General features: G+C 35.9%; 1 protein-coding gene and 1 pseudogene across 2 annotated transcripts in view; both read left to right on the top strand.

The window, feature by feature from the left end:
• The window catches only part of LOC149784910 (meiosis 1 arrest protein-like), a 102,480-nt gene that overhangs the window by 10,865 nt on the left and 63,756 nt on the right, over nt 1–27,859 (top strand). For both annotated transcript variants that reach the window (XM_089931158.1, XM_089931159.1), the window contains exons 3-4: nt 12,130–12,287; nt 19,331–19,510. In XM_089931158.1, coding sequence (XP_089787284.1) covers nt 12,130–12,287; nt 19,331–19,510 — 338 coding nt within the window. The remainder of the gene's footprint in view (nt 1–12,129; nt 12,288–19,330; nt 19,511–27,859) is intronic.
• Nucleotides 1,235–9,972, top strand: LOC149784911 (zinc finger protein 862-like; annotated as a pseudogene).

Genomic DNA, 27,859 nt, shown 5'->3' with positions numbered 1-27,859 from the left:
AGTGTCCAACGTCAACAGTTATTAGACAACAAACACGACCTAAATAAGATACGGAAATACAAACATATATACAAGTGTAGCATTCAATGAATTAGCGTGAGAAGGTACGACTGCTATAAATGATGCCCTTGATTAAATTCGAAGAGGACTACATAGATTACTTTCCGTTGCAGTAGAAAGTTAATTGAATGGATATTTTTTGGAAGGTGTAATATGTGTCAATTCCAAATTAAAATCATTAAAATTAACAAACTTAAACTGCATATAGAAGATACTGAAATTAAAAAGCACAATTACCAGAATCTATGAGTAACCTGTAAAATTACTTAACGAATATATATAAAATATGAGTGAAATGTTAGAGAGAGAGAGAGAGAGAGAGAGAGACAAAAGAAATAATCCTTCATGTGAACGAGAAAGAATGTTATTTAATGGAAAATAGTTATTATTGCGCCTTCAATCGTCCGAAAAATGTTTTTATCTGCAACGAACACGGTGAAAAAAAGACGTGTTGTTTTCGATAGGTAACCGAGATGAATTACATCTAAACAACTTTGTATGCAGAAAGGACTAAAAAACATCATTGAAAAAGTTGCATCAGCTTTGTCAGGAATGAATAGTTCTATTGTAAGATGGCTATTCAAAGCTGCAGGTTTCACTTTTTTGTATTATAGCGTTCATATTTGTCTTATTTGTTTATTTAATAAAAGGAGAATATACTGTTTAAAAATAAGTTATCTTTAGAAGTTCACAAACTGATTTCCTCTGTGTATACACTTAGTTTCATTGGAAGAAGAGTAAATCAGCTTCGTCCAGAACTTTTAAGTACAACTAGATGACACAAAATTTACTTAATAAATTCATTTACAAGATACATTTATTTTTAGTAACGTTTTATTGTCTTTATTCTGACATATTTGTGTCTCATGAAATTATGTATCACTTTCTTTGAAGTGTTTATTCCTCATGTTAAATAATTCTTTTGATATGTTCTACCTTATGTTTTAAAGTGGTCCAACTCAGAATACTTTAAGGACATCTTAGGGTCCATAGGTGGACATAAGGGGTAATCTTCCTATTGGCATCGATATGATGAATTTCTTGTAAGCGTTTACTACGTTTCTTTTATATATCCCAAGCTACAAACTTTCAAAGATGGTTTCAAACATAAACAAAAAATTAGATCCGGATTAGCAAGGTTAAAAATTGTTGGCAGAATAAGTTCTTTCTACACATGACTGATACAGCAAGTATTGATAAGCGCAAACCGTCAAAGAAGGGTTCTGATGACAATACTTTTATCAGAGGTTTGCGTTGCCCTACGTTGCGATACAATTCGTTCACTTTTTACCGGTGTTATTGACTCCTATTTTCCGAATCCGCTTGACAAAGTTAATCTCAGCTTATTTATGTGGTCTTGGTAGACGTCTGGTTACGAATGTGCAGAAAATGGTTCAAATTATAAAAGATACAAAACGTGTGCAGATAGATCTGCTTCTTCATATACCAGATTATCTAAATACAGGCTTTATAGATTGCCTTCCCTTTTCACCATGTATAATGATTATTGCACCGAGGAATTTCGTCAAAAATTACTCTAGGTGTCCAAGCATATCAACGCCTAAAGAAAGGCTAAAAATCGAAATGCTTTAAACAGAGAATACGATCGTTCATTGGTGGAAATACTGTCATATTTCATGAAACCTGCTAGAAAAAAAAAATACTTTTTGCGCAGACCGGGAAACCTTAACTATAAACATTCAAAGAATGATTAAAATCAAAATACTTTTAAGTAATGGTTCGTGAAGTCCTCAGTGTTGCTAGAATCTGTCATTTCTCCCCTGGTTAATTTCTGTCCTGGCTTAATGTAGCATGTCCGTAACGACACTCCTATTTCTTCGATTTCGCGTAGTGAAGTTGGTCTCGGATTAGTCTAAGTTGACGCCCATGAAATGAAAATAGGTATACCATGCGTTCAGACAGTCCTGATGGTTCTCAAAGCAGGTTATACACCACCCTCCAAATTTTTTCATTGTATTATGCTGATTCCGCTCGACAAATTTTCTTAAAATTTATTTTCGTAATTCAACCAGATCTCAAAGCACCCAAGGCCAAAGAGGGGTCAGAATCATAATACGTTCATCAGGGGATCTGATCATTCGTATGTATTGATCAAAAGTGTTTATATCATCAGTCATCTCAGTGCAACCGACGCATAACGACCATCCTACTGGTTCTGTGCAGCTCAGGAATTTAGTCATTTCTTCTATGGTGCAGACTGACCGATAAATACAAGATCTAAAATATGTGTCCATATGAAAATACAAGGAGATGAGAATCTCAGTGTCCGTAGGTAGATGTAAAAGGTGATCTCCATGAGTTTTATTTCTAACTACCATCTACGGAGCCTTCAGTTGTCTTAAACGGCCTGACCAATTTCGTTTTAGCTTTTTCAACTTTGTTTTTATCTGATCACTGACAAAAGATAGTAAAATAGGGATTCAAAGGAAAATACCTGAAGCAGGGGTTCGTACGATCCAAAATGTTGATCGAGTAGTTCCGTTCAGCATCGCTTTTATATAACCTGCTGAAAAGGAAACTCTTTACTTCAGTTCCGATCGATGAAGATTATTATTCTAGATAAGTGTATCCGCTGTAACCACGATTATAATTGTCAAATATTCCTCACTAGTAACTTCAAACAATTTTATGGCAGACATTTTTTAATTTGTTTAAATATGCATATTGATAAGGGTGTATTAATTTTCTGAAATTTTAGGTCATCTTTAAAAATGTCCATTACTCGTTAGAAAATATATGCAATGATTCTTACAAATTCTTTTTCATTATTAGAGTTGACGTTAATCCCATTATCGGCATACATTTTCATGGAGTACTGATACAATGGAGCTTTTGTTTCTCAATCTGTTTTGATTTATTTTAATACACCGAATTCATTTTCTTCAGTTTGATCCTTCTCGTATATCAATTTTTCATTCAATTCATTGTGTCGTTTAGGTTCATCCGCTTCTTTGTTTGCCCTACTCGAACAAATATTAATGTTTTCCAGTGTTATTTGTAATTTCAACATTTCATAGTAAGGATGTCCACGGAAATCGATCATAACGTGTGATAGGCTGAAAATTGAAATGTTTGAGTAGAATGATCATAGCTGTGTTAGCTGCGTTTTACTGGTTTTAGTCACAGCCTTCTACCCCACATGACATTTCTCTTCAGGGGCAGCTATAGTAACATTAACGTGTAGGTATGTGCGCGTGATATAAAACTCGTTACTGATTGTCATCATATTTCAACTAATTTTTAACTAGCTCGGTTGAAAGACCACAGGAAGCTCGCGGAGAGTAGCTATAGTTGGCCTTATATTGTTTTCGCCTCCACCAAACGCACAACCACACAGACCACCAAAACGCAGGAGTAGTCAAAATGCGTTCGAATTGGAGAAACAACAGCGCACATATGTATGGAAACTACCACACTACTTAAGCGAAATAACACACATACCAACACATATACGACCGCCCCGACATAGGTATCCCGTATGTGGGAGAGCGTACTGATATGCATATACCGCCACAAAACAACTATCATGGCAACCTTGAGTCGAATATAGCAGACACCACCAATTTGCTAGCGAGATACCCCGACAATCTTCTTATCAACTACAGCCTGTATCAGATATTTTCGTCGACGATTTGTACATGTTGAGTCTTCTTTCCGATAACCAGAATATCGCATGCAAAAATTAGCTGATATATCTGCCCCGTAGCAAAAGCAATCGTCTCCAATGTTTGCGCCAATGCAGCCACCAACGGTTTGCCAAGCTCTCTTCATGTTCGTATTGTTTCTATGACCCTTACATCGGTACTGCACCATCGCTGTACCGATCTACAATTGCAGCTGTTTTGCAGACGGATGCACACATTCTCCGCTTATATAGATCGAAAATCTCAAATATAACCACTCCAGCCTCGATTATAGTATGCAAGAATCCAGTCAATAATCCAACCACCGAACTATTATAATTGCTGCTAGTTTTTCTGGGATCTATATATGCAGACTAAATTGGTTTCTACGCAAAAGATACCACAAAAGACTACTCCCGTTGCCTAGACCGCAGCGCTAGGGTGAAGCATCTACTAAACATAGGCTTGCACTCGGGTTACCCACTACGGATGTATCTCCAATTCTAATTTGGAAGTCAAAGCAGTGAAGGAAACACAAACCTTTTTATTTATCTCGAAGACTGAAAAAATGAAATACCTATTAATGGACAATTTACACAAAAAGTTAGTATGCCAAATGGAGTTTGTTAGTGTGCAACAAATGTTTTGCAACAAACGCGAACTTTTGCAATGTTTGACTCAGTCTAAACATTCTGATATTTTCTTATTTTCTTTCTCTAATATATTATTGAACAATAAGCTTGACGATCTCGAATATGTAACATGATACATTTTTTTTAACCTTTCATTGAAACAAAGTTAATGCCGCTATCTCTCACTTTCAATATTACAACATTACTGAGAATGTCTTTCCGATTAAACATTACATGTATACTTCATAACAGTAATTAAATTCACACTATACCGGTTTTGTAAAAAACACATTTATCTCTAGGTTTTAGATCCATTTTTATTGCATTAGTATTGTAACATTCATTGTCATCATCCGAAAATGTGAAAATAATGACATTATTGCAAAATATATCTGACACCGGTTCACATTTGACATCTGAACGAATATGCATCTGAAACATCATACACAATACCTTGACAACCTTTCGAAATGTATTTATATGAATTTCTGCTTCAGATTCATGCTAATACTATGCGGGTGTTACTATGTAACAACGCTTGTCTTTAATAGGCAGTAGCCCTTTGTCATCATTTATTTTCTTCGGTAATGTTCAATATATGCTGCCTTGCGTGCTATGTAAGAGTAACCGCCGTATTTCAAAATGTCTTTCTGTAATTCACGAAATGCTTCAATAATTGTTCTTCAAAGTACCGTAAGTAGGGATGGGTTTTCGTGTTTATTCGTATTTTTTGTGGGTTGCATGGCTTATCTGGTTAATTTATATGCGTACTTTCATTCTCTCAAATATCTCTAAGAGCATGCAAGTCCATTTTGAGATACTTTAAAAGGATTCGTTTAAAGAAAAGATAACAAATAATTTTTATTTAAAAAATATGTTTTATATTTCTCATTCGTTTTCTAGATATTTGTCTGTTGTATAATTTTATAAAAAATCTTGAAACAAAATAGTATTGGATCAAGTGTACTATTACTTAAGTATTCACTTTCTTTTAAATTTAAAGATCGGTTTCACCAGTGATTTAACCAGGATTTCAAATCAGTTATCCCAAGGTCGTGTCTTATTTTTAACTCATTGCAATATCATTTTAAGTAGTAGAGATAACCATCAACACTTAATGCAACAGTATATGTTATGTCTCCGAATCTAAACTAATTTTAGTCTCATGGGAGTTGTCCAGTCCAGAGCGTGTAGTCAAATATTTGTTTCCCAAAAGTAAATATTTTGTCTTTGCAGCTGCATTAGAATCTAATACAAATTTATAGTATCGATAATGGTTCAGACCAGAGTCTTTAATACAATATTTATTTAATGAAATAATGCTGCGTTGTAGCCCGAAGCAATTAATCTGTCATTCATAAGTGGCATTAGGGATATATCTCACCCACGAACGTGAATCAACGTGAATCTGATTGTAGAATACGCCCCAAAGTCGTTCTATGACAATACAATAAGCAGACAGAGCAAAACAGTATACATTTTTTACGCTTCGCATGTTCACACTTTCATGATCTGATCATATTCTTTCATGTTAACCGGGTAACTTTCACTGATTTTCGGTCCTCATTATCCTATGCATCGACACTTTATCGTCTTGCCCTTTCATTTCTATTCTAAAAATGTATGTAGCATGGGTAAATGAATGTTACTTGGTGCACTCAAGATGAAACTTATTCGTTTGGCATATACTGTAAGTGTGGTCTGGTCTTGCTGTAGTTTAAAGTTTTAGTTCGAAATAGATTTATATTAGTATTGTTTCTTTGCATGTTATAACTGTCTTGCATTTTAAACAGACGCTATAGCCTAAAGCACCGCTGTTCTAGGACACTCTCGAATGAGATTCACACTCTTCTACCACGATTTTGCGTTCCCCTGCGTTTCCATTGCGTTCCACTGCATTTCCATTGCGTTCCACTGCGTTTCCATTGCGTTCCACTGCGTTTCCATTCTGAAGATCGATAAAGATGTTAGTACACCTATTTTATGAATTTTTCGTTTGCTGGTCATACAAATTCGTGACAGACATTATTTTATTCTCTACTGAAATTTACATTCTATTCCATACTTCATTTGGAGAGTCGAAATGCTGTTTCAATGATCTCGGTACTTGTTATTTTGTGCGCATAAGTCACTTATTGCAACCATTTTTGTTTTGTATATTCTTGTGGCCTATCCCTGGGTTTATTGTTCTGGTATTTCACCCAAAACAACCAAACACACGTTCTCATACGTTCTCGCTTTTGCTGAGCGTGTATGACTTAACAAATCGAGTTGATTTTGTAACAAAACCAAGGTCGCATCAATGTTTGGGTAAGAAGAACCACAACAATATTGTTCTCGTGTCACACCCATGTACACTGTATGACCCTGAATCGCAGAACTCCGAAAATTCAACTATGGGTTCCCTAAAAAGTTATTGTTTAGAGTCTACTTGATAGTCAGTACGCTTTAAAATATAAGGAATTTTCACACTCATAAACATCATAAATCTCAAAGATCTGCCTGCAAAATGTTATTTGCTCCGAAGAACAGAACTGTGCATAAATACTATGAAATGCTTGGAAGAACAAATTTGATTGAAAGGCGATCATTAAAGTTCATGATGCAAGACAGTGACTTTTCTTTTGTTTGCTGGCAGTAAAGCCTGAAATTTCATTATAGAAACAGAAGTTGCATGCCACATCTAAGTTTGTAAAATATAATGAGACAGTTATGACAATGGACTTGGTCTGATTTAAAAGAAAATGACCCAAACCTATTACTTACATGCAAAGAATTATCAGCTTTAAATTAATTTTGATAGCTTAACTCTGCCGTTTTTTTTATTTATTCTTTCCTTTCTCTTTTCCTGCAAAAAACAGTCCTAGTAATGTTAAAGCCTAGTTCATTTTCAGACCCGGTTTCAGATGAAAATATTTCCTATCCGATATCAATGAATGATGGCATATTCCTTTGATATAAAGCCTTCTACAAAAGTCAGATGTCGAATTTAAGATATTGTGATTTTGTTGTGTAGTTTGCAGGAAAGAAAAATAAATGTCTCCATAACTTGTAGAAATCGATTCCAAATTTTGTTTAAAGTGCGACATAATATGTACGATGGACAAGTCTATATACTCCAAACTGTTTAATGTGCAAATCAACAACATTCAAAATAAACGTTGCCCCTTATTCATAAAATGCATGTGACGTCATCAATGCACCTGTTCAACGTGTATCTTCTCCATCTTAGTTAATATGGTATTATTGGTTAGCTTTGTTATGATATAATTGCCACTTACTCTGTAAATTTACAAACGAATCACCTGTTACTGTTAATCTACCCCTGCGTCCCGCGTCCAGCACGCACAAAAAATGGATGGGACTCATTAGTTGTTTATATGTGCATTCCTTTGGACACAAGAAATTTTAAAGGAACAACAACGTGCTTACTGTGATTTTTGTTTAACAGGACTTTCTTTTCACTAGGCAAATATTATCTCTGCACCGGTCATGTGGTACTCACTCCTTAACAGAATAATATTATGGAATGTCATCAGTTCCCCTTATATTTCCAGTAAAAATGCCGCCAAAGAGGATGATGATGAAAATTGTCCCTAAGCAAAGGACATTGGATATTTTGTTTCATGATTCAAATTCCACTAATCAGCAGCATTTGGTTTCTTCATCTGATGTTCAGGATGCAAGCGTGTGCTCAGCCTCCAGCGTAATGCTTAAATTACCAAAAGTTCGACAGTTTCAGCCAAAGTGGTTAAAAACGTACTCGAGGACTTTATATATTGTGAGATATGCACAGACAATAAAAACGTAAATGGTATGAACAAATTTGCTAAAAACAGAAATTTTCAAAATTCAACATTAACCAGACATGCCGATCTTGCTGACCACAAATTATGTCTAATAGCCCCCGAGTTACGAAATAACTTTGGAAAATATAGTTCAAAGCTCACGCCAGATCAAGACAAAGCCATAACTGCCTTACTGAAGGTTGTTAAATGGATGGCAGATGAAGACATCCCATTTAACAAATTTAAGTCTTTTGTGAATCTTTTACATGAATTGGGAATTCAAGATCTTGACGTTCTCAGAAAGAGTAATATCAATTATGAATCTTCAGTGAGCTGCTGGAGTCATTAGCAGAGTTTGCTAACAATACTGTAACTGTTAAAAATGAGAAATCTCCTGTAGTAAGATTACTTGCAGATGAGAGCACTGACATTTCCAACAGGAAAAGGCGGGCAATGTATGCTGAGATATTGAATGAAGACTTTATTCCAGAGTGTCATTATGTGTGCAATGTTGAATGCTTAGATGCCACTGGGAAAGGAATCGCTGCATCCATTATGAAAGAAATGTCAGAAAAAGGGTGTTCCAGTAGCAAAAATAATGAGTTTGGGGTCAGATGGAGCATCTGCTATGATGGGCAAGGAAAAAGGAGCAGCTGCAATATTGAGAAGGGAAAATCCTCATATGCATAATGTTCACTGTGTTGCCCACATGTTGGCACTGTGTACCTCACAGGCAGCAGAGAAAATAGAGCCATTAAAAAAGCATCAGCAAGTATTGACTGATCTTTTCTACTATTTTTAAGGGAAGTAGTCAACGCGAGCCTCGACTACATGCCATACAGGAGGTTTTAGACGATCGATGTCTTGTATATAAGGAGCTCCATTCAGTGAGGTGGTTGTCCTACTTCAGTGCCCTGACTGCTATATGGAGAACTCTTGATAGCTTGCTTACCTACCTGGCTGAAGCCAGTCACATGGACCACAAAGCTGGAGGGTTGAAGAAAAAGATAGCGACTGAAAGTTTTATAGAGACAACATACATGATGATGGATGCAATGGCTCCTGTAGCCATTCTCAGCCAGTTCTTCCAGAAAGAAAATGTGGACGTGGCCCTTGTGAAGGTGAAAACTGATGAGTGTATTGCTAATCTGCAGAAGGTATATAGCTTTGAAACTCCATACATGCAAAAGCTCCAGGAAGACCTGAAGGGCAGTACATTTAAGGAGCATCATCAGATCACAAAGAACAACTTCAGCCTGGAGAAAATCACTAAACTCTTCATTGACTCATTAGTTGAGAACATTCAGTCTAGATTTCCAGCAGATGACCTACTTACAAGCTTTGGTATTCTTGCTATGATGTCAAAAAACAGAAGTGGATACATACGGAGATGAAGAGATTGACAAACTGTGTACATATTATGGAGAAGCAAAAACTGTACAATGGGAAAGTAGCAAAAGTATTGAGAAAAAAACATCAAAACCTGTTATTGACTCTGTTAAGGCAAAAATAGAGTGGTGTTTCCTTAAGAAAGTAGTTCTGGCTGAGAAGTACCCTCAAGATGTGATGTGTAAACTGTGGCATTTAATTGACCGCCACCACAGAGAGGATTTTCCAAATTTGCTCAAGTTAGCAACACTTGCACTAACTTCAGCAGTACATGCTGCTGGATGCGAGCGTGGGTTTTCTGCCCAGAACAGAATCCTGGTTAATGCTAGAAACAGGCTGAATATTGAGACTCAGCATAAATTGATGGCTGTAAAACTATGTACTGTGTCATATGATTACAAGTCAGTATTACAGGCCTGGAGATCCAAGAAAGACAGGCGAATTTATGAACTAAAGTAAAGTGAAGGAGTTGATCTTTTAATTATTAATGACCTAGTTGTAATAATTCTGTATTATAAATAAAGAAAATTGATGTATCTCAATGTGTTTGCCATTTATTAGCAGAATCACTGTACTCATTACATTTGAGCGGGACTCATTATTTGAATATATGCGAGTCCTGGGACTCTTTGGGATGAAATTGTAGATGATATACAAGGTGACATTTCAAAATGGCCACACTACTGAATAAAGTTAGTTTTGTTCATTAGATGGAATTAATTTTTTTCCAGATGCCTTACAAGATATCAGTTCTAAATATATTTCTGAATGGTTCTTATTTAATCAAACCATTAAATAGTGTATCAGATGCAGAGAATATCCAAGACAAATTAGGGACCCTTAAATAGTGTAACACATGCAGAGAATCCCCACGACGATTTAGGGATTTGGAGAATTATATATATTATGTGATGCAAAAAAAGAAGAAGAAAGAACTAGAATAAAGTGCGAATGAATGAAAAGTTGAATGAATAAAGCTGGAAATCCGCCATCTCTCAAGCAGATAATATCTACACCACCACCATCCTCCAATTGATGCCGTTAGAGATGCAGTGATTATGATCGATATCCCGCGAATCTACAATGTGTCTGTTTTATACATAATCAGTACACTGTAGAGCCACCACGATGACTACATTATCCAAGCTCATGTTATCAGCATGCATTTAAAGTCTCGGTTCTTCCTTTCTTCTCATCGTCGTAGTTGCTACTGCTATTATTATTATTATTATTATTACAGTGAAATATGCCTACAATGGACACTAAAGGGACAACAGCATTGTGTCCATACCGATATATATTTTTATACAGGTGAAATATCTAAGCAAATTAGAAGCTGGGTTTCATAAATGTTTTCCTTTGTGAGCAGGTATCTTTGTTATGGTGGATCCTCAATGGTTAGGATCCATAAGAAGCGTTCGTAGCGATGAAGCGTTTGTGATTGTGAAGTACTGTTTAGCTTAAGTTTACTTTGGGGGTCAAAATTTGGCGTTCGTTATATCAGATAATTCGTAATAGGTATGTTCGTTACGACGAGGGACCAATGTATTGCGGTACCACTTGGCCATATTTCATTGTATGATGATGATGGTGTTGTTTTTGTTGATTTGTACAGTCAAAAACGGTCATTTCCATACAAAAAGCCATCATTTCAATGAAATTTGATGGTGCTTGTGATTTCTTCGATTATACGTTTTTACTCTTACAAAAGAAGAAATTACCCGTAACCAAAAGGTACCATATTGGTAAAGATTGATGAAAAATATCTGCAAGGATCGCAAGAAAACCAGTATTATGAGACTTTTTTTATGAGTGAGTTTGACATGTAGATTTTTGCCTTTAGGATTCTCAGCGATTTGAAAATAGACTTGAGCTGAATGTACATTGACCTTAGTTGCAAAATAAAACATTCCACAATTTTGTTCAACTCTTGAAAAATGTTTTTATTCCCAGTTCGTTATTTGTTGTGAAGTGATGAGGCAGATCCTCATGTACAGTTATCCTTGAACAATCTCAATGTTATGTTATCTATACACACTGGTAGTTCAACGTCGATGTTTAATAGAAATGGCTGAATAAAAATATAGGATGTTTAAATATAATATTGGTTTAATCTATCGGCACAGAATTTAGACTGAATTCAAAGGAAGGTTCATGACTCGATAATCCCGGTAGTATTTCTTACTGGGATAGGTTAAAGTAGGGTACGCTTTTTATTATTATTATAATTTTTATTATTATTATTATTATTATTATTATTATAACAATGTTTCAAGTGGACATCACCATGCTTCGTGGCGTAAGTTTAAGTTGGTAATTGTCTGAAATTTTGTTTACTCCTTAGCTAAAAATGCCCCGACAAATTGATTAATACTTGCAAAAACCGAAATTTTTAAAACTTCCGTTCGAAACGTTGATCTAACTTTATGATATGCAAAAGACAAATGTTGAGTTTATTGTCTGAAGGAGACTTGTCTGTCCCTTTCTACTTTCTAACAATTCGAGGTGGGTGAAGCTGGAGGACTTAGCTTCGATTTTTTACCTACTTTAGGATGTTCTATGAAAGTAGAAATGGGTCGAAGAATCTAAAGATTTGTTTATTTTGAATTATTTTAGCAAGGACACTGATAGTCGACTTGTCTCCGCCATTTGACTGCCATGTCGGCATTGACCTCTGTGAGGCTCTGGAGAATTTATTTGCCATCGCTTGTACGCTCAGCGGAGCCTCCAGGATCCCTTTCTTCAGCATAGTCGTTCTCAACGGATGTGCAGAGGTAAGCATCATGCATTCAGCATTTTGGGGTTACCAGACACCACCGAAAATAAGGTAAAAAATGGAAAAACCTAGATGTAGAAAGAAATATTTTTAAATATTAAGTTAAATTTGTTCATTAATTTCAATTTTTAAAGTTCCGGAAAATACTGGCTTGTGTTTGGAAGTTATTATTTTTAGGCTTAACTATGATTTATTTTTTTCCGATGTTTTATCTGTGCAGTTGGCTGCTACAGAAAGATGCACATTAATTGTATTTTGTTTGAAGCTATCTAGATCTCGCGTTTTTCCCAGCTTAATTGGGTAGCGTGCCGGTCTCGCGTCTAGAAGGATGCTGTTTTCAATCATAATTTTAGTTGAGTCCGTGTCGGCGACAGTGTTGTGTCCATGGGCAAAACACTTTACTCCATTTGCCGTTTGCATTAATAACCTCCTTGTGTTGCTGTACTTGGAAACAAAGTAACAAACAAGAACCCAACAAATACTTTTCCAAGCAATATGTTTTATTTTGTTTTGTTGTTTGTGTTTTCGACGCCATCATTAAATTTCCACGAAAGGTTTGGAAAAAAGATTAACAGAAGAATTAACATTAATCTTGAGTTGGTTTCGAAAAGGACTTTTGCAAAACTCGGCGATACAGAATGAAAAAGAGGTTATTATTTATTCTTCGCAACGTATATACTAAGGCATTACACTTCGACATTTTCAACAACAGCAAAACTCGTAGAAACACACTTTGTAAAATTGATAAACACTTATCCTATCATAAAGATAGAAAACAATGAAAAATTTAGTATCGGGAAATTAAAATATTGATGGAAGAAAAGATTCACATGTACGTAATATCTACGAAATCTGTTTGCCCACTGAACGTCATGCACGAGATCAGATATAAACGTTTATTGAAAGAATTAAAGAAATAATTCTGGGCACCAGATGCCGTTTCCTAGATTGATTTGTTTCCAGCTCTTGAAATTTTTTGTATACAACGCTGGTATTCTTGAAAATGCATGGAAGTGTTTTGTAACGAATCCAAATATGGAAATCTTACTCGTAACACATTGAAATAAATATTTTTTTTAAATGAAACGTGTAAGCCATAGAATATTTGTGGATAAGTATTAAGACCTTGACTACCATTAAGGACTATTACATGATAAAGTAAATGGAATAGGTATGCTTATGGGATGTAAGTGGGAAAAACACAAAAAAGCTCACGTCTGAGGATGAAAAATTAATATTTCAAATCGTGTATCAATATTACAATGAATATTGGCAACATGTATATAGCAAGTATGAATTTCCTGGCCAAAATTTGCTGGACAGTTGGGTATGAAAGCAAAGTATTTTCACAGGACTCCTTGACAAAAAATCTTTCTCTTCTGTTTGTTTGTTTGTTTGGCTATTTTTCTTTGGAGCCTGATTTGTTTTGCACGTAGTTAGTGAATAATAAGGGTGATAGTCAAAATTAAGTTATTACAGAGCAAATACAACAGCAAATAAATTCTCAGCAGCAACATTTGTATCTGCATATTTTTTACCTTTTGGAATATTAGTTATGTTTTTCTCCCGTTTAGAAAGGTTTCAGCTTGGCATTTCTGATCCATTTCAGAAATACCTGAACACTCGCAATTAGATTACTTGGTCGTTACTGCGTAATAATACGAGTCAGTGTTTACTACTCACATCTAACACAGTAGACGATGAAAATTAGCCCGATATTTGCCAAATTTCTTAGACTGGAACTTATTGTAGTAAGCTTTTTTTGTAGGATTGTTTTATTTTTTCCACTATCTCACACTTTTGGCCAATTTATCGGCTACAGACTTTGGACAGAATCCCAATCAGAAGGACCGTCATCCATATGCTCTTTCTGCGCTACACCATGTTGAAGATACAATCAAATTTCCGGTCGAACCTTTTCAGTCCCCGATGCCAACATAAGAGATCCAATTTCTACAGGAGTATGGAGACTCTTTATTACCGTTGTATATACTGAACATTGATACAGAGAGACATTGATCAGGTATGAGCCAGTGAAGTTTAATTTAACAATACATTTAAACAAATGGCTGCTGAAACTGTACTGTATAATTGTAGGGACACATGCAGAAGCTTTGACTTTGCACTTATCTTGCCATGGTATGATAAGGTTATGAAACAAGCCGTTCGATGACTAAGCTCGCATCTTTTGAAGTCTGGAAGATATGCTTGCTGGGAATGATCGCACCCACATAAAGAACGATCGTAAATCGATGATTAATAATTATTGCCACGAGTATTGTATTGCAATTGGAAGTAGCTCATTCTTATTTCATTACACAGATAGAATATCAAATTTATATGAATGGCTTCTGGATCAACATGTTTTGATCCCATCAAGTAGTGGGTTTTGTTTGTGTAAAAATTTGCATCAACTTTTATTTCCACGGTTTACAGGATACGCCGAATTTATCCGGTTCATCTGAAGTGTACATGACTTTCGTTCGGATCAGACTTTAATAAATAAATTATTAAGTATTTTTTGAGCTCTGATATGAAGTATGAGGTTGATTACAAAACTGTAGGTTTTATGTTAAATCTTTTCAATTGATTACGTTGACAAGACCGGATTCATTTCATTTGATGTCAGTGTATTGATGGGGTCTTCCTTTATTAAAGTGTTAAAACAGCCTAAGTGTTTATGAATTGAGAGAGACAGAGAGAGACAGACAGAGAGAGAAAGAGAGAGACACACACACACACACACAAAGAAGAACCTCCAACGATGTCGACACTTACTGTGGAGAAAACAACACAATGATTTGTCACCTACTCATCTACGTTGTATTCTTCTTCTTGCATTTAAATAATGTTCCATCATTCATGTTAATGAGTAAATCATCGATATCTGGTAATTAACCCCGATTGTATTTATTTATTAATTAAGATGGGACGGGTTTTTTCTTCAACGCCTACCGAATGCCATTTTATGTTGAATGCTTCGAATAAGTACGAAATGTTGTAACCTTAATCTGAAATCAAAATGTACAATTATCGTATTTTCAATCTTCTCTGCCCAAAAAGTAGTGTTTAGACATTTTCGACTATTTTTAACATACTTTTTGTGATTGCTTTCCTAACAGATTTTAAACGTTAATGTCTATATTGCTCTTGTATTTATGAAATTAAAAATTTAACATGAACATTGTTTATAATTTTGCTGAAAGTTGTGACGAGTATTTGTTTTTAAAATATTGATTATATCGCTGATTTGCTTAAAGGTTCTGTCTTAAATAAAGCTAACTTCAAGACTGCCGATCCTTTAAAAGAAATTATATTTTCATGATCGAAGATTATAACCTTTTAATGTTTTTCTTTAATTGTAGTTCGAGTTCCGTTTATTCTATAGGGAGAATAAAATAGTTAATGGAATAATATAGGTGGTTCATGTCTTTGACTTAGCACAATATATCTCTCAACACAATAAAATATCGTTGTCATTAAGAAAGTCACTTCTTTTTTCTCTACAGAAATTAATAGGCTAATTGAATATACCGTCTCCAAATTATGAACGAGAAGGTGAGGTATCCGGCTACAAGAATGTATTCGTACAAATAGTTTCAGGATTAAACTTTATATATCTAATTAAAAAGTTTACTTTTCAATGAGTTTTATATTAAAACAAAATCTGAAAAATTATCACCTACTTTGGAAGAGTAGTTCATTCTTTACAAAGTAAGTACGTGAAAAGGGAATGTCTTCTTGAAGAATGCATCGTTCTTAAGAAATTACAGTCAGCTCGAGGAATGTTTACTAAGTTAATTAAGACAATTATTCTTAAAGAATTCATTGTCTGAAAAATACTTTCTTTCAAATTGAATCAGCTTTTCTAATGGCAAATGTAAATCTTGGCAGGAATTTATCTATTTGCTGGAATTTTGTCTATTTGCATGAAATAATTCTTGCAATATGGTTATATTTCTTATTGGATGGATAGCGTTCCCATAGATGAAGTGAACTCTACAGCGCTGTTGACAAATTTAATATAAAAAGTATAATTTTTATAAAACAATTTTATTATCCCTAAATAAATGACAGTTGCATTGAATGTCAATTATAATATATAGATATGTGTGTGTGTGTGTGTGTGTGTGTGTGTTGCGTGAGCAACAGCTAGAAGAATATTATTAAGCTTTTCTTGCAAATTGTTTTTTTATCATGTGTTGTCAGTAATATCTGTCAGAATTCAAATTCGTTGACATTTCTTCATGGGAGAATTTTATTAATGAAGCTAATCTGCAAGGTTGTTGGCACTTTAGAGACTGTTGCTTAATATTGTCCATTCGTCAAAAAATCGCTTACGATGAACGACATCGTTCAAGAGCCAGCCAGGTCAGTTGGTACCACTGGGATGGACATAGCGATTTTTAGGGCCTATTGATATCCACACTAAATGAAGATATAAGGAATATTTACTTATTTTATAATGAGATATTGATTATAAATCAAAGGGAGAAAAGTCTTATCGCCACAGTAGTGACTCTGCTTTTATCGCCACAGAGATGATATCACTTTTGGAACTGCAGCCTTTTCCATTTAGGAAGTATAGCTATCCTTTGCACGTTTTTTAGACCTGTATTTCCATATATAGACATATTTTAATTTTTCTTCTTTCTTTATCTGTCTTCTACTCTTCCACTCTCTCTCTTCCTATTAGATTGCTTAGATCTTAAAAGTGTGTCAAGACTGTTGATCCTCTGAAATATATTTTTGAAATCAGTGGAAATGCGCCGTCAAGATGCCTAGAAAAGGACCTCAAAGGGCTTTAAGTTTTAACTCCTTTAAAATTAGTTTTCCACACGAATCATGCAAATTGTCGATGACTGAGCTTGTATGGCCTGTTCTCATTCGATATTCTACGTCACACATTTAGTACCATGTCTGTTACACTCAATGACAAGCTCATTTAATAAAACCGTTTGAGTTGCAAGTTTAACTGTCATCACAATCACGTTCATGTCTGGAAATGATTAAGAAATCAGGCATTGATTAGTGTCGGTTGCAAACCGAAATTAAGTGACATTTGAAATTTAGGTACAACATGGGACAGGAATAGACATCAAGCCTTTCAAAGCAGAAAAAGTCAAGTATGAATGATGAAATAAACAAAATAACAAGCCACATCCTTACAAACAAAAATTTTTAAAATTTGTTGTTTGATGATGTTACGCTCTAATTCCTGTTGGTTCATTCTGTCATGTTGCTCTTGTAACCTCACCCCTTGGACGTTGTTCGCAACTTTCACTACTGGATCGATCCGTGCAAGAAATGTGTTTAAGAAAATAAAATCTCTTCACTTTTGCTTGAAAACATGCATTCATTTGACAAAATTCAGAGTTTGAAGCATTATATACAATTTTAATTTGTAAAAGATTGCTGTCTTAAAATTATTATAACATTTCGGAACTTTTCTTTATCGATGTAGTAAATGCAGCCGTGAATCGCATTGACACAGAATGGAGAAAACAATCCATGAAAATCAAAGGCTTTTGCCAAAACACTGTATAATAAAAATAAATTCTACTTTATTTGAATAGATATAAGGAAATACTTCACAAGTGAAACGGAAATATTGTGTATGGTTACTGTTGGTTTAACCACTCGCGACAGTCCAATGTTTCCAATTCACTTCTAAAATATTTCCCTATATCTACTAAAAAAAACGTAGATATCTTCTATATTTTGCTCGTGAAGTAGAAACATTTTGTATTATCGTAAGTTGCTTCGCAACTTTTGACAATACAATCTTCTCCACTTCATTCGTGAAATATTTTCTTATATTTAGTCCAAAAGTAGTTATTCTCTAAAAGTTATGAACTTATTTATTCTTTGTGTGTCTTTTTTACTGGTATATGCACCAACTTATATGATATTTCCCCCCAAAAAATTATAAATATTTATCAACGAATGTAACCGTACCAAAATGATGATCTATTATAACTGTAAATTAATTTGATAAAATTGATTAAATAAATCAATATTTAGAATTATAATATAAATAATCAACAAAATAGGAATCATCCCATTAATTACTGTCCCCGGGATATAGAAATAAAGGCGACATAAAAGACATGCCATCACAACAATAAAACGTATGGGTATCCATTGCATTAGGTATTTTTGGACAGTGATGCTTTATAAACTGAAATAATGTTCCGATTGAGTGGTATTGTCTAGATGAATGATATTTACAGTTAGTGTGTTTGCAGTTAGTGTGCACCAGTAAAACTTCAACTGTATTGAGCGTTGAGCGATATGATTACCGCAAGGTTGGAATGTCACGTGATACGAATATAGCAAGACCCATTAAAATAAAAATGGAAAGGTGTAAGGATTGTATAAACTGACACAGTTTAAAATTATGGCTGATTATACTCTATTATTGTCGTATAATACATATTTAACAAGAAGGAAAGAATATTCGCAGTTGTTTTTAGAATGTCTAAATATAATGGAAGGTATTGCAGAAAGAAAGTTTTAGAAATATAGTACCTGACGATATCGTGTAAAAGTAAATTAAATTTCGTTTCAGCTCCGTAACAATCAAATCTTGTGAGAATTCTGTTGAAGGAATGGAATGAATTTAGGATCACTGGCAAAGGGGTTGCTATAATTTAATCCACAAGTCAACGTAGGACGTTTCATACTTGTTTCCAGTGAATTAGCCACTGAACACTGAAAACTCATCAATCATGTTTCTTTGAGAGAACATGATTGCCTATTCACTTTGTGTTGATTTTTAGCTTGAAGATCTTGTGTAGACAGTAGTGTGTACTGAAAAGTACAATGTAACATTCAGCTAGATGCATTGACTTTTCCAACATTAGAAATACTCTTGCTAAAGCAATTTGCATGATTTTTAAAGGTCCTCTTTCCCTTACAATATATAATACAGTGAGTCCTTAACAGCTGAGTAATGTTTTTTTTTTCTTTATAAAACAGTCTGCTCTTACAGCGGATGTTGTACAAATTTTATCACTAAACATTGATCCCTATTTTCAGCTGATTTTGCCATTATCTTATGTAAGAAACAACTTTGGAAGGATACAGACAGCAATCAGTGACCTACGGAGAATGATTATAGAGTCAAGTTCCAGCATGGGCAACACAGAGGATTTACTTCCTCAAAGTCTTATAGAAGCTTGTAGTCAGTATCGACGTCATGTACAGTCTATGCCACAGGTAAATATATTGTTGGAATACTGGTTTGGATGTGACCAGCACCTCTTGAGTCGGGACCGACAATAAGCTTAGAATAAATCAATTCATTGGTTGGAATACTGGCCTGGAGTTGGAGTCTGGGCCTACACCAAGTCTAGAATCAATCAATTAATTAATGGGGAGTCTAATTTTACTTAAATGTTACAAATCAACGCTCTGAACTCATTCAGATGCAGGGTACAAGAAATGTGTTTGACATCACAATATGTATGCATAAATGCAACACATTCATTATACATATAATACCTTCAAACATATTTCTCTATTGCACATTCACAGAAACTAGCCAAAGCTTTAGCCCCAAAAATATTTCGAAGTCAATAAGCAAAGTTTTAGTTTTCTTTGAGACACACTAAATAATTTGTTTGCTTACAATATAAGAAGGAAATAAAATCTTTTATGATGCAGAATATGTAAATTTGGTTGGTATTTGATGAGGGATTTCTCGGGTTATGAAAGTTCAGACGCGGATTTCTCGATATCTGTTTATGATAAAAGAAAAGTGCAGTGTACTATATTGTTTGTGTTACTATTGTCCGTAATATCAAGTACGACATTCGATGCAACCATTCAAAACCATAATATTTCATATAAAACTAATTTGTCTTCACAGCAAGGTATTTCATATTGAGAGTTTGATAGAGCAGTGTGGCATGAAATATATATATTTCTAAATACTCTTCATTGAAAAAAACAAAGAAAACGTTTTTAGTGCTGTAGAATTTCTCTACAACCTCCCATACACGAGCATACTATACTATCACAGAAATGAAGAGAGCTAAAGGGTCTTATGGATTAGTTAAAGAGAAAAAAAACATACATAAACATGTATATACATGCGAAATGTTTTGGCAAATGATTAGTATCTCTCTTTTCCAGAGATCTGAGTGACTCTTGATGGATCTGTTTTTCCTCCACTCCTCTCCCTTAGTGGTTACAGCTTCCAGGTCAGACACCACAGGCTGTACATTGTTTACACCAAGATGTTTTTGTGAAGATCTCCAGGTTAAAAGTAGGTTCTTGGGCCATTTTTCCACATCACGAATACAGTCTTTATGTCCAAAATGGCGCATTTTCTCCTGCGCATTCATCCAGGTGTCATTGACACGCTGAAATTCCATCTTCTTTATTGTCTTATTTTCTCTCTTTTCTTCCTCCCAGGTTGCCTTAATCTTCGCCACTTCATTCTACATTACTTCTTTCACAAATCTTTTGGCTGTTGTAAGTGAGGTCTTCTCGCTGTTGATATGATTTTGGTTGGGGTAACAACGTTCTCTCTATCTGGTGTAGGATATACTTCACTCTCTCCATAAAACTGATTTCCTCCATCAGGTTCCTTATTTGGAAATGTTCATACGTTGTCATTCATTTCTCTTTTATACTCTTACACGACTGATGAAACCACCACTTTATATGGCAGAAGCAGGGACATGAAGGAAAACATCCCTCCATAGTAGAGTTTGTTATGTGTATCTGTATTTGTTAACTCCTGATACATAATTTATCTCATTTTTATAATTTTTATTCATGGCTGTAAATTGTACAGAATATCTCTGGTTAGTTCTGCCTACTTGACTGAGCCGGTTAAGATCACAATACTACATAGGATCTAAAAATAGATGCTTACTTATGTGTTGACAATTGTTTTAATAATAATCTGAACAATAAGACACAATTACGCCTTTGGATTAATTTCTTATTGACTGATGGGGTCTCAACGTTTCAAGAAGAATTTAGTAACTTCTCATTGGTTCGGCTAGGTCACACGAACAGGCAAGTTCGACGCAAAATAAGTAGTATGGTTTGTCACGTGGGGTACATCGTAAAATAAGAGTAGTATTATTAGGTCTATATAAGGAGAAAACTAAGCAATCAGCTTCGTTCCGATTTTGGAGTCATCCTCATTTCTTGTGTTCACGTCGTAAGTCTGCAGACGTGTTTTATGTTGCACTTAGATCTCATTCAAGAGGAAGAGCATTTGCTCGGACTATTCAGTGGAAATAGAAAGTGCTCATTATTTGGACTATAATGTTATTCTGGAACTATTTTAACTATTCGAAGGAGTTCTAGACTACGCCATCTTGACAACGTCACGATTCTTGGCGAACCAGTACATTTCCGGTTTCGAAATTTATACAGAAGTTTTCATTCACTTACGACTATCATAAAATGTTATCAGGATTATTTTGGATTTACGTCATAACACCGTAACTTCGCCTCACATTCTAATTTATGACTTGCCAATTCAATTCTTTTTTTTAGTTTTACAAAGCGTTTTGGTTTCGCTTATTTCTGTTACTTAGTTTTTGACCACAGGGTCGTAACAAAAGAAAAAAATGTGAGCGAAAGCATTCGTAGGTTTAATACAAAATAAAATTCTACAGAAACGACACTGACATAAAACAAACTATTCTTTATTCCATACAAAACGCTCTTGTTACTGATGAATGTTTATATGAGCATTTTATATGCACACACACACACACACTATCACGCAGTGGTAGGGTTCACATTCTTAACATGGACATACACAAATATAAAACACATTTCTTTTGGCACTAAGTTTGAGTCGTATCTGTCTCTTCAAGAGATTGTGATGGCCATGAAACGGGCTTTTTATATTTTGTACACCTAATGTTCACACCACCCAAGTCTAGCGTCACAGGCAGCAGATATTCTACCAATCTATTTCCACCCAAGGACTGACGGAGACTTGAAGTGGTGACGTGGGATGATTTTCCTCACTTTCACAATCCTGTGTTTTTGGGACTATTGTCGACTTTTTTGTTGATGCAGCTGCTCCATATTCTTTTCTTCAGGCGGAGGGGGATTCCCAGTGGATGTTCCATTTCCATATCGCAATCTTATGTGTGTGGGACCTACTAATCTGCTGTTGTGAGGACTTGTAGCCCTCACTGTTGGTCTCACTCTACAGCATGGCCGCGTCAGTGTCACTCTAACATGAGTGCCATTGGTTGCCACCTCTGTTGTGACAACACTAGTGTTCCCTACTCATTTCTCTGTACTCTATCAAAATTAACATATTTAATAATATCAACGTTTTCTTTTATGAAGGAGATTACTGGCCTCATCTAGATACACTTCCAACATTTATTATTGATTCTTCATCAGATATTTGTTATGTCCGACTATACTGATCAATATGATTTTCATGACAATGTTCTCTGGTCAAGTTAGTGGTTCGTTCGTTCAAGTCAGTTGTAAAACAGGCGACTAAATGATGTTCTTGTTTAGGCCTTTTTGATATAATAACTATATTTGTCTTCTTGTTTTGGATCAACAACATTCTCGTCACCTATCCCATTAGGTTCGTCGCCTTCCATATTTTCTAATATTTTAAGATCACTGCTCTCAATCTGTTTTTTCCCGAGTATTGACAAATTCTGCATACAAATTAATGTTCACTGTGTTCGCTAGAGCTGCTAGACAAACTGAAGTACCACACGAAGTTGACCCGATTTCATAGGGTACAAATGTCTCTCGTTGCTACTTTGGTCTGGAGTGAAACCACAGCCCCAGAAACCATAAACTCTGTCATAATGGTCGTGCAAAATGCTGTGGCTGATGTTGGTACCTAACCATCTTGTGACTTCAAACAGTGTCAAGTAAATTCTCAGATACTTTTTATAGGCAAAGTTAGGTTCAGAGGGTCTGGTACACAGCGTCTGCCTATCTAAAGTGACTTCTATCTCGGACTTTGGAAAACATGACCTTCGATCTTGGATCAGAGTCGAGAAGCAACTGGTAAGGTTTTCTCTTCCACTCGTTGTAGAAGAAACTTGAATGTCGGTAAAACTTTAAGTTAAACTTCCCTACGGCGCACGTGAATGAAAGTATTTTAGTCGTTAGCATTAGCCATTATATGAAACACGATACTGAGTCGATTCAGCCTCAGGCATACAGCCTCTCTATTTAACAAATAATCTTCTTGCAACCATATGTCCAAATGCAAACGATCCTTCATAATGGGTTCTTGTTTGATTTTGTTTCGACAGTCCTTAAATCCGACATTGTTAGGACTTTCTGTCATCTCTTTGTCGCTGAAGATATCCAAAGTGTGAGGCTTCCATACCACAGAGATATCCAGATGTGGGGTGTTTGTTTGGCTTCCTTTCTGAATTTTAGCAGATTTTCCAGGTACTCTCGTTAATGGTAATTATCCATGCTGTTCCTCACCAATTTCTTATTCAAGTAAAAATCCACTTCGCTGAACACCGAGTGTATGAAATTGTTGACTGGAGGTAATCTGACATCAACAAATGGATTGGTGTTGTCAACTTTGAGAACTTTGATATTCTTGTACACGTAGTGACTGTTATTCAGATCTATGTAATCTTCGGTTCGATTTGTTTTATTTCAAATTGGACAATGGCTAATGTGGTAAAAAAATTCACTTCCACCAGGTTTCAAAATGAATTTGGTTTTTTTTTTCTTCTTCCAATGTTGATTCTTTTACCAGCCAGTTGTGGCAACGTATATATAGATTTTGTTTCAAAACATATTTTGATGGGGTATGAGAATTATGCCTTGTAGTAATAGACGTGCTGTCAGAATAAACCCTCGTAAGACTTATTGAATTGTGTCTTATGTTCGCAATTTCTTCAATCACTTTGAAAACGGAGAAGGACGATGCTTCCGTTACAATAGTGTTTGGAATTCTGAGATCACCATCAAAGACACAAGACATTTTACATATTTGGTACACGTTCAAAGTTGTTCTCTTGTCACGGAAAGTGCGACAAGAAAAACACATTTGCATTTCAGTGTATAATAATGAAAATACGAATAAAATGCATAAGGAATAAATTATCCCGTACATTAATAAGAAATAAATTAAAATAACCAAAGTTGCATATAAACAAGTGTACAGCATTCTCGATGTTTTTGTGTCACATTGAATCTAAATACACTCTGATGTTCTTCTGATCTCTGTGGAATTCATTTTCTCCAATCTCTCCATGAATGTCATTTTCTTTTTATACTTTCTCCGTTTGTACTTTACAACAACAACAACAACTACTACACCTACTTTCGTGGACTTGTAGTAATACCTCCTCTCTTTGGGGTTCTTCCTCTGCTGCTGTTTTTATAATTGTTTCTATTTCATCTTCACTTCTGGCTTCTCTTCTTTCATCGACTCTGTCAACTTCATTTTGATACGCGACGCACAGTTTCGTTGGCATAAATAGCCGTCTCTTGTATCCAAGCATCGAAACCAAGACCTTTTCAGCCACCTTCATCTTTCTGTCATACCTTTGTGTAACCAACTAGCTATATATACTTCTTGGTAACTGTGTACCGCGATAAAATACAAAGAATGTCTTCTTCACACGGATGTACATAACGTGTCTTCGTCATTACACGCAACACCTTTAATATGTCAATCTTTCATGCACAGATAAATGCACAGATCAAGTGTTGATGGTCATGTCTTTGCTATTCGTAGATTTTCCGAGCGAATGTGCTGGTAAAACAAAATCCAAGAAAAATTGTCACTAATACGGTCACAAAAATCACACATTGTCCAAACATTCAATTGGATTGTATGTGAAAATAGTTTTTGTAAAAGTTTTGTTAATCCTCAAAGTCCAAAACACTGTCATTGACTTCCTGTTACTGAATTTGTTGCAGCATTAAGGACAACAAAAAGTGGAATAACGAGATTGTATATTAGTCTTCACTCGAATGTCCTTCTGTTTGAAAAATGTCATGTTTTTACAACAGTAACTACTGGTACAGAGTGGTAAGGAAATCAGTCACTGACACACGTATACCGCACGCCTTGAAGATCTTTGGTCCTGAGATGACACTTCCTTTAAATGTGTTTTGTAATCTTCTAAGTCTTCATACTTTGGAAGAATTCTTTGTAGTATTTCAACGTGTATGTCTCATCTTCTTGGATTCCTACTGCAGTGAAATGGTAAAGGTTTCTGTATACATTGTTTACGAGGACGATAAGCTACGTAACAATCAGGGCTGTTGATGCCAGTCTTTTATGTACATTCAGAAACAGAAACATATATATTGGAATCTACTTGTTTCTTTCATTTTTTATTCTGTCTTCATTAATTCTGTCTCGAGTTCATTCTCATATTTATTTCTGAATTAACATTGACGAGCAAAGTCCAAGACTTAGTCACTAGAATGGCATCTTTGCTTCTCCGGAAAAACGTTTTCCTTTGAATTGTTGGTTCGGATAAGATGTCCACAAGTAGAACACTGTATCAATAATCCGCATGTATACTTTTGTTCTTGAACTTGTTTCTTCTGATGTAGCTCAGTATGTAACAAGAAGAATGACTGACAAATGTTTGCTTGCAAGTAGAGCAATGCTTTTGTTCTTTTCCATCAGGCATGTAAGGTATTTCCACAATGAATGTGTTGGTCTAGATTGCCGTATCCTTGGTTATATATCTCGCAGTAGCATCCGTATACAGATGCTCCTGTTATAGTAATAATGGTATCGAAACGCTCTTGATGATGGTACACGTGAATGTATTTTACAGCTTGGAAATCTGGTCCTCGAAACATGAGAACTTTACGAACGACTCGAGGGTATACTATTATAGCATAACAATGAGCTGATACGTCTTGTAGTATTTGTATTTCAGGAATTCAGCCAACGTCATTTTGCAGATGTCTGCTTGCTTCAAATGGAGTTCTGTTTCTCTTGGTTGTTTGGACCTGTCTGATTTTCGAATGCTCTCCCATGTTTTTTTCCATTCTGTTATATCATTCTTCAAGGCATACGTTCGACGCTCGACGATAGCACGGGTGAAGCACATTTAATATTGGTTATTGTCAGTTTCGACGATACTGTTTTTTGGTATTGCGAATTTCACCGCTGGGTGGTGTAACGAGTGTCGTATGGAGATATGTTTTTCCATGGGTCATGTTAAACTCGTTATTATGTTGTTAGACGTGTTGAATTTTGTCGACAAGTCTGGATGATGTTAATTCTGCCTGTGTAATAAACCCGATCCAATCTCAAACGATAGGCATCTTTAGCTTGGCGCTGTCGTTTAAATTTCTCTTGCAATGAATCTTACAAATCTGTAATGTAATGACACCTGCTGCATTCTCTGGTGGCACTTGAGACTTGATCTTTTCATATTTCACCGTGTGTGCTAGTAGTGGTTTTAAACGTTCTGGAAGTAACTTGTTGGACCCCAGGTCTGTGATGACTTCTCCCGTCTTGGACTTGTGAGGAGTTGTCTTGGGGGTGAAGGGGGTCTGTTGCCTTCTTGATACCCTCATACATGTCTCTTGCATCCCCGGTGTCGGCAGCTTTCTTTATACTGGTGCACAGGTTCAACTAGTAGGTGTTGACGCAGAGCCGGGCGGTCTGCTTGGTGTTGTTCCTGGCAGTCTTGAGGGCTGGTAGTGTACTAGGGCTAGGTGCAGCCTTGTATTTAAGGAGGGCTTTCCTCTTCGCCTCAGTCACGGGCCCATCTCGTGCCAGTCGGCCTCATACCAATCGTCATTTTTGCGCTCCTACTTCCCGTGAGCAGTGATAGCTGAATTGTACACAGCGTCACGGAGTCGGGACCACATGGAGTTGATGGTGTCATCAGGTTTCGCTTTGGTGAGAGCTTCCTGCAGTTTGCTGATGTACGGCTATTTTTTCTTGGTTACTTGCATAGCAGGTGTTGATGCGTGAGTGACCCTTCTTGACGTGGTGCAGCTTCTTATGTATTATTCGCACCTTGTATTCCACGTAGGGATGGTCCATGTCACAGTTGGCACTGTGGTAGCTGCGGGTGAGTAGGACACTGGCCAGTTCCACAAGCCTGGTAATGACCAGGTCTAGATGGTGCCAGTGGCGTGAATGTGGGTGTCTCCATGACACCTGGTGGATCTCCTTGCATTTGAAGAAAGTGTTGATCACACATAGGCCGACCATTCTCGTTTATCTTGCCCCTTCCATGAGAGCAGAGACAGGTGGACCAGATCTTGTGGTCAGCTCCCACTCTAGCATTGAAGTTTCTTCGTATGTAGAGGCCTTAAGTGTTGGGGATGCTGGATATTTCATGATCCAGAGACTCATAGAACTTGTCTTTCTCCTCACGGGTGGAGCACAGGGTTGGGACCTACACGCTGGAGATGCTGACAGCCAGAGGGCAATGATTCTCCCAGTACCTGATGATGGAGGTTCAGTGAAGTCTGCTAGCATGTTCTTTAAAGCGAAGCCGACACTCTGCTGCCTAGGTTCATCGGAGGGCTTCCCTTACGAAACTAAGGTGTAGTTGGCTTTCCTGACCGTGCCGCTGTCGGCCAGTCGGGTCTCCT

The sequence above is a fragment of the Sinohyriopsis cumingii genome, chromosome 13 (genome assembly GCF_028554795.1).
Source record: "Sinohyriopsis cumingii isolate HCF-2022 chromosome 13, ASM2855479v2, whole genome shotgun sequence".
Lineage (NCBI taxonomy): Eukaryota > Metazoa > Mollusca > Bivalvia > Unionida > Unionidae > Sinohyriopsis > Sinohyriopsis cumingii.
Note: the sequence above shows the minus strand (reverse complement) of the source record. Positions and strands in the feature narration are given on the sequence as shown.